Source organism: Gadus macrocephalus, chromosome 6 (assembly GCF_031168955.1).
Source record: "Gadus macrocephalus chromosome 6, ASM3116895v1".
In the NCBI taxonomy this organism is placed as follows: domain Eukaryota; kingdom Metazoa; phylum Chordata; class Actinopteri; order Gadiformes; family Gadidae; genus Gadus; species Gadus macrocephalus.
In genome coordinates this window covers 7,712,491-7,727,902 of record NC_082387.1, presented here as the reverse complement: position 1 = coordinate 7,727,902, position 15,412 = coordinate 7,712,491, and the positions used below count along the sequence as shown (strand labels likewise).

The window sequence follows — 15,412 nt, the reverse complement described above, 5'->3', positions numbered from 1 at the left end:
AATTGGGCAGAATAATTAAGAAAAGTAGGAAAAATGTGCCAAAGAAATGAACACATTAAAAATCTAAGCAAAACACCCCAGGGCAGAAAGGCACCACATTTCACAATCAAAACAAATTGATTGGCTTGTGTGCAAGGATTGGGGCGGTACCTGTGGTAAATGGCGGCCCCAGTGAGCACCATGGAGTAGTCGTTGGTCCACTTGGACGTGTAGCCCCAGCGCTCTTTGTTGCCGTCCCAGAAGTGGCTGCGGGCCGGGTAGCCCACGAGTCGGTCGGGAAAGCTTTGCCACACGGTGAACGCAAAATCCACCTGGAAAGACCGAAAGGACAGGCGCATTGGGAATATAATAATGAGGCAATAATCTGATTCTGAATGGATTGCGATTAGAAAGGAATCGCCATGGCAAACGGCAGAAAGTGTGACTAAAACAGAAAAGCTGGTAATGATGTCAGACCAAGGGAACCGAGCAGAAAACTTTTAAAGAAAAACTTTTGGGATAATTGAGATGAATGGGGGTCGGGGTGGGGGTGGGGGTGGGGGGCGGTGGAACGGAGCACCAGCGTTTTCCTCCCATCCAATATAAAATGTGACTATGAATAAATACCCTCTCTTGAGTGCCATTTATCAGAGGCGTACCCCGTGATTTACAATGGGGATCAGGCGGCAGTGGGGGTGTGTGTGGTGACGAGTCGTCTCAACTAGCCTCACCTCGGTGGTGGAGAGCACCGTGTCTTCGTCCAAACTGAGGACTGCGTCGGTGGGTATGGTGTCATAGGGAAGGAACCTGCTGCTCATCACCTGTAACGTCAAGGCCGCGCACAGACACAGGTGCTCAACACGCCATCCATCGGAATATCATCACCCCCCCCCCCCCCCCCCCATGAGGTACAAAACACTGGCCTTGTGGGCCACTGGCACATGCCAACACTTGAGAGAAGCGACATGGTATCTATATTGTGGACTTCTTTCACCTTGTTCTCCCCCTCTATCACGAGGAGAGGGACAGCAGTGGTAGGCCAGCAGTGCTTTGCAGGAAGCGGCTTGTCGCAGTTCCAAAGAACTATCACCTGCGGAACAGAGCGGGCAATGACTAAGGAACCCTACGAAGGTGAAACACATTTCATCCAAAGCAAAATAGAAAAGCAGATATATTAGGCTTGATGGCCTCCCTCCATATACATGTTTCCCCTGATAAGAAGCCAAACTTTTGACTGGTTAAATGGTTCCAAGTATAGCGCACGTTGCCGAGAGTTGGGAGATCTAAAATCGATGATAAAACGATCCAAACCTCCCTCTCCTGTGAAGGGGATGCAAACAGCATGCTCCTGTGACAGCAGCAGGTCTATTTTCAAACCTGACTCACAATCCAGAGATAAACGACAGCTAGACGCAGCGGGGACAGCAATAGGCAGGGCTGTGGGGTGGGTGTGTAACTGTGAGTATGTATGCGAGTGTGTGTGTGTGTGTGTGTGCGTATGTGTATGTGTGTGTGTCTGACAGCGACAATGTATCATGAAAGTCCTGAATCGAGGAGATCTCAATTTAGATTCCTCATGCAGTTTCCCCAAACTTCTCAAACGGCTGTGTGCGAAAGTGTCTCGGCACAAAAAGAAACTCGACAACAGAGAGATCACAGTCAGAGAATAAGCCTTCAACCAGCACGTATCACTTCCCCTTGGATATTAAAAAAGACACACACACCCTCCTTCTACCGGAGTGCTATGGGATTACCTGTGCACAGTACTGGGATTTGGCCACCGCCACAAGGAGCTTGATGATTGGCTGGGACTGGGAGACGAGTGGCGTCACGGCATGGATAATGGCTGTGAACTTGGGGTACGGTTTGATACCTACAAACACACACACACAGGGAAGGAATTGCCTCAGTAAAAAACATTTATAATAATGAGGATTGACTCCATTTCACTTTGATGATTGCTTCTTTTAATAAATTATTGAAGGGAAAAAGTAACAGGCAAATAACCAATTTTTCAGCAAGCCAGCAACAAGACTAAATAGATAGGACTGTTATCGTCCCATGTTTGTGAGGTTACATCACCACAGTTTTATCTACAAACGTTGATGATCTTTTTGTAAGACCCCGTGATGAACACACAAGGCGTGTCAGCTTATTTGGGGATTCAGTTCAAGCCATTAAGCGATGCGGAGGATCGGTTCAAACACATCATACCTTAACCCTAGCAACCTGTATGGTTGTTGACACAAACTGCTTGCGTGCATCGAGTACATCTGTTGGCGTATTAATGAGGCTACAGCGGTGTTTGTCAACAGCCCTGATGTCAACAACATGCAAGGTATCCCAATTAACCCGAGCGCACTAATTTGTACAAAAACACGCTCCGATTTTCTGTGCGGCTCTCTGTGACAAGATATTCCTAGTTATTGAAGACTTTATGCAAATGTTACAGGATACACAAATTATCTCCTTCACAAGGCAGCGTCAGGGAATTTGCTGCCGTCACTGGTTTCACAAAAAGATTGGAATACATACCCCTTCTAATCATGTTTAGCTGTGTGCCTGTGTGTGTCACTGTCTGTGTGTTTACATGTGCGTGTGTGTGTCTGTAGAGCACTGACCGAGCTTGGCGTAGTAGAAAGGGAAGTCCCCCAGGTAGGTGGAGTACTGAGGCAGGGCGAAGAGACCCCCAGGAAGGCTGTTCCACATGAGGTTACTCCTGGAGCTCTGCCGCGTCACCCGGTCCTGGATGATCTGGGAGAAGGGCAGGAGGAGGAGAGAGGCATTCAGGCGCTCCTCAGAGTCATCCGAATAACAGAAGAACGTTTGGTATGGCTCGGTTGGTCCCAATACCTCCGGTTCCAATGTTGAAGGACACCATAATAACCGTCTCTCCTGTCTGCACTAAATCAAGCATATGATTTAGTCCAAATCCTTTCTGCCAAAGAGATTTTTCATTAACCCGCCTGTCACGATCGGAAACAATACAACAAACTTTTTTGTGTTCTGGAAATCAGTCCCTTGATTACAATTTGTGGCAGGAGCAATTCACGCTAAATACACTACGGCGGCAGAATCTCCATTTGGACACATCGTATCGGTAATGGTTGTTGCAGTAGCGAGGATAGACAATTATGGTGGTTGGATCTGTATTTGTCTTTAACTTTTGCAAATAGGGTCGTTGGGAATGAGGCACAAGCGGTGAGCATGCCGTTGCACTTTTTGCTAAAGCTTCATTGTTAAGAAGCCACAGAGAGAAAACGAACACCCAGAACACCCCTGATAGTACATACAGCGCCTCCAGCATTTTCTAGCTGCAGTTTAACGTGGATGTACAAATTAAGGGACAACAGCATTTCTGCTGACCGAGGCAACGGGACATGATCCGCGACTTCTTCATATGTGCTACTGGACGACAATGGAAGCAACTGAAGAAGGTAAAGACCCCATTTGCAGATGATACGGCGGACAACAATTTTGTGAGGACAAAGAATTAATTTGAAGGTTTCCTTTGGGATGTCGACAATGACAAACGAGTCGATTTGTGCCTGTTCTCATCCTTCAAATGTACAGCACCAATTGAAAAGCTAAAAATATTAATATGCATAAGGGAGTTTTTGTATGCACCAGTAGATCTGGCACCAAATCAAAGCGACAAAATGCATGTCTGATGTATGGCAAATTTTTGTTCCAATCACTGGCACACAAATACAATAAAAACGTTGTTTCCTGCTACTGCAAAAGACCCCTGTCAGGCCTATTTCTACGTCATCCAGGTCAAGAAGTACATAAAACTAGAATAACACACACACCCTATTGCACTAACCCCTCCCTCCAAAGTAGTTTATCCGTGCACTTTTCTCAGACCAGAGGCACACTGGCCGTATACAGGTAACGACACCATGGTAACGAGCTCTGACACTATGCACCATTCATTAATTTTCAAGGAACCTGTATCGCCACGTTTGTCGGCTGTATTTATGTATAATGTAGTGTAAGAAAAACACGGTACAAAATTGCAGCCCATACAAACTGGGACTAAAAATAAAGCACAAAAACGATCCCTTAAAAACAGAAAGATTGCTCCTCAACAAAATGACCAACACACATTTCTGCATTAGTGTAACGGACAATGAAAGCCTTGATGAAGCATATGTTGAAACTAATCCTGATAAGATTGAAGGTTTACAACCGCCACAGCCACTAGCCCACTGGGCTAGCCACTAGCCAGCATAGTCCCAGACCTGCTCAACAATCAATAGCATACATAGAGGGAGGGGGACACTGTATATAACACCTCTATTCCTCTGGACATCTTAAAAGGAAATCTCAAATATGGAGCATGCTCACAGGGGCCAACTAGTTATGAGGAGGGGATAAGCTTCCATTGTAATGCAAGCCCTGAGCACTGATTCCGGGGATAATGAGGGGACGTAATCCGACCCGCGCGAGCCTTGAGGTGTTGCTTTACTTGGAAGACTGAAAAATTGCACACACACACACACACACACACACACACACACACACACACACAGAGAGACAGAGACAGAGAGAGACAGAGAGAGAGACAGAGACAGACAGACAGAGACAGACAAACAGAGAGAGAGAGACAGAAACAGAGAGAGAGAGACAGAGACAAGAGACAGAGAGACAGAGAGAGAGACAGAGACAAGAGACAGAGAGACAAGAGACAGAGAGAGAGACAAGAGACAGAGAGAGAGACAGAGACAAGAGACAGAGAGAGACAGACAAGAGAGACAGAGAGAGACAGAGAGAGACAGACAAGAGAGACAGAGAGACAGAGAGAGAGAGAGAGAGAGAGAGAGAGAGAGAGAGAGAGAGAGAGAGAGAGAGACAGAGACAGAGACAGAGACAGAGACAGAGAGAGAGAGAGAGAGAGAGAGAGAGAGAGAGAGAGAGAGAGAGAGAGAGAGAGAGAGCCCTGCTAAATGGGGCAAAAATTTGAACAGGGATAACACTGCCATCGCTACTCTGGCTCCCTCTCCTATCTCATGGTACAAGGTCACAAATACTGATAGAGTAAACAGATCGAAGAGCAGCTCCTCGGGTAAAACGTTCCCTCCTCCTCCCCTTATGCTCAGACAGCCTCTATGGCATCCTGCTGCCCTGACTTCTCTGCAGGGAGAATAGGCTTCGGAAAGCTCTCCAGGAATAGTGACCTCTGAGTAAACCTCTGCTCGCCCGTAATAAATGTGTCAAGAAAGAAAGGTATGAAAAACCAGGGTGTGAATTCGGTTGCGGCTGTTAATTAAGATACTCTGCCATCACTGCGAATCCAGTATCAATCCACCTTTGGTATCAACAGCTCTTTGGTGACCCTGCTGTGTGCAAGTGGAACTTAATTGACGTTCAAACATTGCCACGTGGATGTATACACGCAGTCACCAGTAAAGTGCTGCTTTCTGTTTCGTAATGTCAACACACTTAAAAAAAGAACTTTACCAGGCAGTGAAGCAGCCCATAGTAAAGCGCGCCCCCTAAAAATTAAGTCATCCCATTCTCCGATGCAACATTGAACATTTTATGAACCTATATAAAGTGGAAATTCATGGTCAGAAACGTCAACCGTTCCCATCTTCCAAACCCAGTCGCCCCCCTCCACTCCCCTTCCTGTGGAACTCTAACCCAGAGCGCAAATCACTGCGTCGAACACACAGGAAAAATAGAGTGTGACAGCAACAAACTGCCGGCGGGATTGATAGCCTAACCACAGTCGGAGAAAGAAGAATACAAATATGACAGGCTGGAAGCTATTACAGTAGAGTACACCACTTAACACCCTCCTTCTCAGCTTTCACCCGGCGCGGTGGCGACCTCTTGGCGGTTAGAGGAACAGCGCCACGTACACGAGCCGCCCTTGTAGCGCACGTTCATTGACAAGCAGCTAATAATGGTGATCCAAGACACATAAAGGGGCTTTGGTACTAAAGCCAGGATGGATTCTATACGTGTGCGCACATCATACCGTCCTCGTCTTCGCTTCATGCATCCGAGTACTTTGTACGAGGTTGATGCATGCGTCCGTGCTTACTTGCGTGTGTGCGCGCCTGCCCATGTGTGTGTATGTGTCTGCGCATGCGTGTTTGTGCGTGAGTGTCTGCACACTGTGTGTGTGTGTGTTTGTGCGTGTCTGCACGAGTGTGTGCGTATGTGTCCTGCACGCGTGTGTGTGTGTGTCTGCGTGTGCGTGAGCATGCGTGCACCCGTCTGTGTGTGTGTGTGTGTGCGTGTGCGTGTCTGCGTCGTGTGCATACCTCCAGCGTGGTGAGCACTATCCTCTCAACGGAGTTGAAGTAGGCATCCCAGAAGAGCTGCGTCTGCTGCCTGAGCGAGAGGATCTTATCCTGGTGGATGGAGCGCACAGTGGACGGGATCTGGGGGGGGGGATCATCGGTTAGTAGGACCCAGGAGGAATAGAAGGGAGAAAAACACATTGGGAAGAGCACGCAACGAGACATGACCCATGGCAGTCTGCCTGGACCCTTTCCAACATTCCAGCAGGGCCGTGTGTGTTCAGACCTGGTGCGCTCACGCACTCGCCATAGGATGCGTTTACGTTGAAGGCTTTCTCCGATATATCAATGTCATGGTAAACTTGGCAGACAAACGGGGGTGGGAACAGAGAGCAGTGTGTATTTAATCCTTCAGGATTAACGTGTGATATGGAGAATACTTAAGGAGGTCAGACTTGGGAGTTACGAGTCTTGAGCATGAAAAAAAGGTTTATGAATATGGTCGACCAATGTTTATTTGTCTGTCATGTATGGATTGTGATTGTTCTGCTTTCATGACTCTCTTTGCCCAAACCATCGAGAGATACATCTCACTATCTAGCCATCTATAAATATGTGAGTGAGAGTGAGATAACATGCTGGGAAACTAGCACAATTCACTTTTTCAAAAATACTAAAACTATATCTATAGTATGAAATACAATTTCATATAATAATGACATCATTCCAATAACACAGGCAATGGGGCGTCATCAGGCGTCTTCCTCCGTGTACCTGCAGCAGCAGCCTCTCGTCTCCGATCACGGCCGCCGTATTCCAGTCGATGATCTCTGAGAAAGGCAGCTCCCAGCCGTTACTCAGCATCACAGGGACGCACGCCGCCTGCACGGGGAGAGGGAGAGCGCGCACACACGCACACACACACACACACACACACACACACACACACACATTAGCTGGGAGCCGCGCTGAGCGAGAAGGCGTTGCGTCGCCCTGCCTCACGTTTTCTGGTGGAGCACATGGGAGATGATGAATAGAGAACTTTGAGTGCATCGCACTCAAAGTGGAGTGTGGATACAGTACATGTGTAGTAATTTAACAGCCAGTGTTTCCTTTGGCCCACTTCCAAGAGAACTCCCCTGAAGCTTCGATGACAGAACCAATCATCCTCCAAATGTTGTCTTTTTAATTGTCCTTGTATAAACATAGTGTTTACCGACTACAACTACTCATCTACACTTGATTCAATTTATTGCCTCACAAACGAATGTACTTTTTGGAGTGCATGGGTCTATTTGCAGTGTAGCAGCGCTCATTGACCAGAATGGGAGCGTATCCTTACGGCTCGACGCAAATCCGCCGACAAGTTTGTGCTCGCCCGGCCTAACAGCGGGGGTTATCAAGCAATAAAGTGCGAAATCATCAATAACATCCCATAATGTGCCGTTCCAGGACACCTGCAGCCGGTGATACGACCACGGAGCCGTGCCGCCGTTTAATGAGGACGCCATCTGTTCCCATTGTAAACACCAACTCCTGCATTTTATTGTGAAGGAGTGACCGTCACACTTCCTGGAGGTCTCTCTCTCCCCCTCCCCCCCCTCTCTCTCTCTCTCTCTCTCTCTCTCTCTCTCTCTCTATCTATCCCTCTCTCTCTATCTATCCCTCTCTCTCTATCTATCCCTCTCTCTCTCTCTATCCCTCTCTCTCTCTCTCTATCCCTCTCTATCCCTCTCTCTCTCTATCCCTCTCTCTCTATCCCTCTCTCTCTCTATCCCTCTCTCTCTCTCTATCCCTCTCTATCACTCTCTCTCTATCCTTCTCTGTCGCCCTCAATAATGCAGTAAATACAAGCAGCATTGCCGGAAGGTATGAAAGGCCATTTCCCATCGGAAGACCCCAACAACAGGTTCAGATCTTTTTAATGCGTTTCCATCCACTGCCACAGCCGCCTCCAAAGCACCATGTTGGTTGATCAGCCGTCACAATGACTCTGCCCGGTCAAAAAGGATTCATAAAAGTCTGAGTAACAGCCAGGCGAAATGAGTTTCGGAACTCATTAGGCCATAGTAAACCGAACCAGAGCGTGATCCCTCCTCCAGCGAAAACACGTCAGGTGTTTGGGCGCGGTTGTGCGTGTGCACGAGCGTGTGTAACAATGTGGTGGCTGCATGCATGCAAGTATTCAGTTCCCATGTCGCAGTTTCCCCCCATTCAGCAAGTCCAGTGTAATCTGTTAAGCCGGGTACCATTAACTGATTGGCCTGGGCCCGCCCACCCAAACACAGTCCCCATGGTGGTTCTGTCATGGTCTAATCCACTCCGTATCGCTAGCTAAGGCACATTCTGCTCATAGCCTGATCCCTCGTGCCATTGACGCCGGCTCCCAGACAGCAATCATTTCTATACCCGGCCCATGTTCTCAAACGCACACAAAGGAGAGGAGACACGAAATGTTCTTATTGTTGAGCAGGAGACTGTGTATGTCAGGGTACCAGCCGGTATGTAGTCTCCCAAGTCAGGCCGACGGCAGACGAGCTTAAATCAGGATGAACGAGGCCTCGTTTTATTTTGCTTCAAATTGATGAAGCATCTTCATGCGTCTGGAAACAACTTGACCAGCGGAAACCAGCAAACGTACTGCTGACTGCTGACGATAAACTGAAATAACGACGTCATCTTCCCACTTTCGCTCACCCTCTCTGCCCAACGGCGAAAGCAAACACGTCCAGCACTGGTAAACTCAACTTTCCCAGTTTTTCCCTTTTCTGGATCGGAGTTTAGCTGACGCACTTCGCTGCAGTTAGATTGAGTCACGCGCTCTGGATTAATGCAGTGCAGCACACAAATTGCAACACAACACAATAACCAAATTTGGCACGAATGCAAAACGCTAATAAGCTCCAGGCCTTATCACACTGATCCACGCAGGTAGTGCGACCTTATCCCATCACACAGCCAGAGATTCCGATCGTTTTTATGGAGCTTTCGGGAAAAACGAATTGCACCCGTTACTCAGTAGGTGTAATTCCGGGTTTTATAGGCCTGTTAATGGCCAACAGTATTGGAATGGAAATTACACCAATATGGGCTTAAGATATTGGCTTGATAAAGGCTACCTAATACGTTAACCATGTGGTACTTGACACACATAGCATGCCGGTGAACCCCAACGGTTTTCGCTGGAATTTGAACACTGAGATTAAAAGAAAGGCCGTGTTTGGGTCGGATAGTTCTAGGAAGGAGGGGGGTCACGTTACGAGCCTACGGCGACTTTGTGATTTTTCTTTGGTACCGTCGTTCTGAATGAGCGACATGTCATATATGAAATGCCCCACAGACCATGGCGTTGTACTGCGAAGCCAACCCTCACTCAGCCGATCAAACTAAGCTGGTGCTCAGACGGAGCTCCATGCATCCACGCACACCGTCGTGACAAGCGTTTTACGATGTTTGTCCGGTAGGCCAAATCCTATCTCGGATGTGTTCATAAAAATCAACGGCAGAAGGAGTAGTACAAACTACAACTACAAACACCCTCGTCCCTTCATCACGACGCCGATGACCACAGCGTCACAAAAAGGCCGTTACCTACATTTGATTTTAAGAGGAAAATTAACGTAGTGGTTTGGAAACACAAAAACAAAGGACTTTAATGCAGTTTTATTTAAAACATGGACCTATTTCAGTGACAGTGACATAATGGCATAGATTACCATGTTCACGGTTATTCAAAAAATATGCATACACAATTATTATGTTATATTAAAGAAACCAAAAATCAACGTTTTGGTTCACTGGCTCTTTAACAGAACCCCAACCCATTGAAAGGATACAGTAAATGTGAACTGAAAGCGATACAAGTGGCTTGCACAACAGCACAGAGCCCTGTTGTACGCTGCAGTCACCTGTCACCTACTCAGGCCGGGGGCAGGAATTCAAACAAGTATTTAAAGACGCCGTTTCCAGTTTCCAGTGAACAAAATACTTACAGCCCACGCATTGTATGTGTGTGTGTGTGTGTGTGTGTGTAAGTGTAAGTGTACGTGTGTGATTTTGCACCATGTCACTTTGCAAACGTGCACCCTGTGGCAATGGGTGCTACTAAATGTTAATTGCTCTTTAAAAAGGTGACACAATCTGCAGATTTCCTAAATGGCAAACAAGTTGCCCTGGTCATGAACCCTCTATCATCCATCGACCAAACATATATTGGTGAATCAGGTAGAACAACAACTACAATACGCGCCACACACACACACACACACACACACACACACACACACACACACACACACACACACACACACACACACACACACACACACACACACACACACACACACACACACACACACACACACACACACACACACACACACCTGCAGCCCAACTTCCAAACGCTGTGAAACTATTCCCTCTAAAACGGGACATTGTTGGATCTGAGGCTGTCTGAGCGATTCCTATTCTTCTCCGTTGAAGTGTGGGGAAAAACTGGGAGACGCAGAGTGGAGCAGAGAATGAAAGCGGGGGTGTGGAGGGGCCAACAGCTGATGGACAGGGGAGAAAATCAGGACGGCAGATACAGAGCAGGAGTCGGGATTTGTACTCATTTGAGGGAGGGAGGGGGGAAGGGAGGGAGGGAAGGAGAGAGATGAGGAGCAGGGACGAAAGGACGAAGATGAGACTGGGAGAAAACGGAGCCATGAGCAAACCGAGGGATGAGGAGGTGTGTCTGTCTGTCTGTCTGTCTGCCTGTCTGTGCGTGCCTGAATGTGTGTGTTTGCGCGTGTCTGACTGGGTGTGTATGTGACTGTGTGTGTGCATGTGTGTGTATGTGACTGTCTGTCTTTATGCTTGTGACTGTGTGTGTGTGCGTGCCGTGGATGTATGTGACTATCACTCTGTCCCTGGGCATCTGTCTGTTTGACTGTGTGCGTGCGCGTATGTGTGAGTCAGAAGAAGCCAGCTGGGGTAAGACCCTGAGTCAGCAGCAGCTGTATTACGATGGAAGAAGTGATATTACGGAATCACTTCTTCCATCATACAAAACAGATTAATGGTCTTATTGTCCGGTCATCGCAGCCCACTGTCAATTGATTTTCCCATGTATACATTCTTTATTGAACTCCTTCTCCGCTCTGAGCTATAGGAGAACCCTGTGCCAGCCAAAACCCTATTAAGGGCCTGTGTCCACCAAAAGCGTTTTTAAAAGACGGAGCGTCGGTCTGCAATGCATTCTCTATGGCAGGACGCGCAAGCAGCGCGCCTTTTAAAAAGCCGCCCGGAGCGTTTAAACGCTCCGGGCGCCTCGCGCTTTTAGACGCGCGCCCCCGTTGAAAAAAGTTGAACTTTTGAAGAAAAGCGCTTCACGTCATCGGCGCTTTTTTTGAACGACCAATCAAAATCGAGGATGAGGCAAGGCTAAAAGTATAAACGGAACTCAAACTGAAACAAACTGAAACATGTCGGACGAAAGCTTGATAACAGCTGTGAGCGAGTGTCCGGTCCTGTACGACCTCACGTTGAAGGCCTACCACGACCTAACAAAACGCAACCAGGCCTGGCGAGACATTTCAGCTATGCTGGGCGTTACAGGTGAGAATTATTAATTAATTATTTATATTATTATCATGTTTATTAATGATATTATCGCATTTAACGATTAGCCGTTAGGTACAAACTGCCATCCGTACTTGGCAGTTAGTATTAACGTTTACATGGCAGTTAGTATTAACGTTAACTTGGCAGTTAGTATTAACGTTACTGATAGGTAGGCTTGATATTAACCTTGTAGGTTGTGTGAATTGCTAATTGTAGAGACATAATCTTGTATCAACAGCTGAAGTGTCCCGGAAGAAATGGAAGTACTTGCGGGATAAATATTTGAGGGAGAGGAAGGCAGAGAGGGACAGGAAGAAAAGTGGGGCCGGTGCCACCTCTTTCAAGAGGTGGAAGTACATGGCGATCATGGGCTTTCTGGAGCGCCATGTGAAGGAGAGGGTATCGTCAAGCAATATGGAGCAGGGAGATTATAGCCAGGAAATAGCACCGGAGATCTTGGCCCTGCTAGCGCCCAGTATGTCTCCCCAACGAGAGGTAGGCCTATAACAAAAGCTAGTAGCCTAAAACATATGCTAAAAACATACCCCAACATACTAGTGTTCTTAAGGTTTTTGTTGGGTGAAGCCAGATGCAGAGATATTTATAAGAATTCACCATTTTAATTTGCACATTTTAAACAAACAAATGTATGCTTTCTTTCACAGGTGGTGGCTCAAAGTGAAGAGGAGATATCTCCTCCCTCTCCCAGCCTATCAGAGTCCGCTGTGGACACCTCTCCTCCATCTCCTCCCACTACCTCGCGTCCTGTACCTCCACCACCACGCAGGAGACAGCTGGAGCAGCCGCTGTCTGTGTTCCAGCAATCTAACATTTGTAATCAGTTTCTATTTAGATTTAGTACAAGCTATAAGAAATGTTTCAAATGTGTACATAATATCTTGGAATCATTTTCTATTTAGATTTAGTACAAGCTATAAGAAATGTTTCAAATGTGTACATAATATCTTGGAATCATTTTCTATTTAGATTTAGTACAAGCTATAAGAAATGTTTCAAATGTGTACATAATATCTTGGAATCATTTTCTATTTAGATTTAGTACAAGCTATAAGAAATGTTTCAAATGTGTACATAATATCTTGGAATCATTTTCTAATGAATCAGTTAATTAAACATTTTAATGCTAAGACAATGTTGTTTTGTTTTCATTACATTAAGTAGTAGATACATAATGAATGCTCTGATGATGATGAAGGTGTTAAAGGTGTGTTTTTGTCTTCAGAAGTAATCCAGCATACAACATGAATGTTGGATTGATTTAAGAAATTGTATTAATAGTTTTGGTTTTTCGCCTTTTTTGATTTAAATACATACAAAAATTATAAACTAAATTCCATCCTGCCAAGTCACTCGACCAGGCAGAGATGAAAAATAGCAAATGCAAAGCCGTTGGGCGGGACTGATGCTCTCCCTATAATTGGTGTTCATCTTGGCGATGGTCGGCCCAATAAATGTTAACTCCTTCAAACTGCTGCCGGTTGAGTCTGAAATAGACCTTGAAGCGATCCTCGTCCAGGCGGAGCTCTTGGCACAGCCGGTGGTATTCCCCGTACTGCCCCCTGCCACGATTAATACTGTGGACCCACACTCCTCCGGGCAACCACGACAGGCGCAGGGGGATCGTCCGCAACCTCTGCTGCCACGGCAAGAAGCGCTATTAATCTTGGATTCATTTCGCAAATTGTAGGAGTAACCAGGACGTTCAGGTGTCAGATGCAATATGATGGAGCCAACAGATAGAAGCTGTGTATCTATGGATACAAGCGATGACGCGTATTTAATGACGTAAACGAAAAACGCTTCGTGCGTCTTTGAGCGGCGCGCACAAACGCGTTGAAAGCAGTTCACGGAGCGCTCCGTCTTTTAAAAACGCTTTTGGTGGACACAGGCCCTAAGTCGTTAACATGGAGGGAGAGGAAGATCTGGGAAGCATGTTTGAAAGCTTTGGGCCTTTAGTAACACGGTTAGAGATGGATGTCCAGCTAGGAGGTCCTTCGTCTCTTGGAGCATTGGGATTGGGTCTTGGATTAATTACCAAAAATATGAAAATATATTTATGCATAACATTAGCATTATTAATAGAAGACAGAGTCAAACCATTGAGTCTTGCATACCAAAAACGACAGTTCAATTATGAAGTTAACGTCTACCACTGGTAAAAGGGGCTCTTCAGAGACATGAAGTGACACCTGAGCAGGGGCTCAGATGACAGGGCAGGGAAGCCTCGTTCCAGGGCTAGGGCAAGACATACGAAAGAACTACAAAGTCCCCCCAAAAAAAACTACAATTCCCACCTGCAGTGCCTCCAGGAAGCGGAAGGAGCCCAGCCGTCGCCCCCGTGGCACCAGGCAGAAGGTGGAGTTGTACAGCATCTCTCGGTAGTCATATCTACAGGGGGGAGGAGGAGACAAGCGCTGGTTAGGAGCCAACCACATGAGTTCATCGATGGCACGAATTAACATGCACAGTAAATGGTCAATAGTAAATGGACTGCATTTATATGGCGCTTTTCTAACCAGTGGCTACTCAAAGCGCTGTACAATAAATTGAAATAAAGTTTTTAATAAATCCTATGGGGGCTTTTGCATCCTGGAACATGAAAGAGGAAGCAGAGATAAGCATTTGAGAAAACAGGCTGACCTAGTCACAAACGTGTGGTGTATGGTTTCTATTTGAAAGTATGGAAAGTCATTGGCGTGTGCGTCGCTTCCTTGATGTTGTTATTGCTGTTTATGAACTCTGCCCGTGTTGTCTTAGTCGATCATAAAGAGTCGAATATGCCTATAGACCGCAACATGGAAGTACATTACCCTGGTCAATAAAGAAGTCCAAACAGAAGCCACCGCCATGTTATAAAAACATGATATATACAGAGATAGAGCACAGGCTTATTGGAATGGTGAAATAGATGGCAGCTTTAAAATCTCCAAATGTACAGGGAGACAGAGGCAAATGTGCAGCAGAGACCAGATTTTGGGTTAAGATGCCATGTTTTTGGCAGCCAAAGGAGGAGGGATTTTACAATCAGAGCAAAACGGGTTCGGTAAGTGTTTGTGGCATCAGCTTTTATGTCGATTACCCGTTTTTCTTTTTTTTCAACCCTTGTCAGAGCAAAAAATCTTTCTTCTTTCAAGGAAAACCCAAAAGGACACGCATCCAATCTAAGAGACAGTATTGTTCTCACCGTCCATAGACGGCCCGACACGTTATGTCTGCAAAATAGCGTATCTAATTTGAATGGATGGGACACACACACACACACACACACACACACACACACACACACACACACACACACACACACACACACACACACACACACACACACACACACACACACACACACACACACACACACACACACACACACACACGTGACCTTCCCCAGACTTTTGTTTATTCAAGTCTGTTTTGTCAGGCACATAAATACATCAACATAACCGCCTACATTACAGAACCGCATTAAAATGTATCCATCCCTCAAACAATCCATTAGCAACGTACGCACACACAACAAAACAGTCAACCCATTGTGAAGACGCTGATTTGTTTTT

The 15,412-nt window shown here is 46.4% G+C and overlaps 1 protein-coding gene across 2 annotated transcripts in view; it reads right to left on the bottom strand.

The window, feature by feature from the left end:
* Nucleotides 1-15,412, bottom strand: part of LOC132459361 (exostosin-1b-like) — a 52,239-nt gene that overhangs the window by 5,121 nt on the left and 31,706 nt on the right. For both annotated transcript variants that reach the window (XM_060053841.1, XM_060053840.1), the window contains 8 exons: nt 14,153-14,246; nt 7,008-7,115; nt 6,255-6,374; nt 2,601-2,733; nt 1,734-1,852; nt 974-1,069; nt 711-800; nt 151-311 (listed from right to left, as the gene is read on the bottom strand). In XM_060053841.1, the coding sequence (XP_059909824.1) occupies nt 151-311; nt 711-800; nt 974-1,069; nt 1,734-1,852; nt 2,601-2,733; nt 6,255-6,374; nt 7,008-7,115; nt 14,153-14,246 (921 nt within the window). The remainder of the gene's footprint in view (nt 1-150; nt 312-710; nt 801-973; nt 1,070-1,733; nt 1,853-2,600; nt 2,734-6,254; nt 6,375-7,007; nt 7,116-14,152; nt 14,247-15,412) is intronic.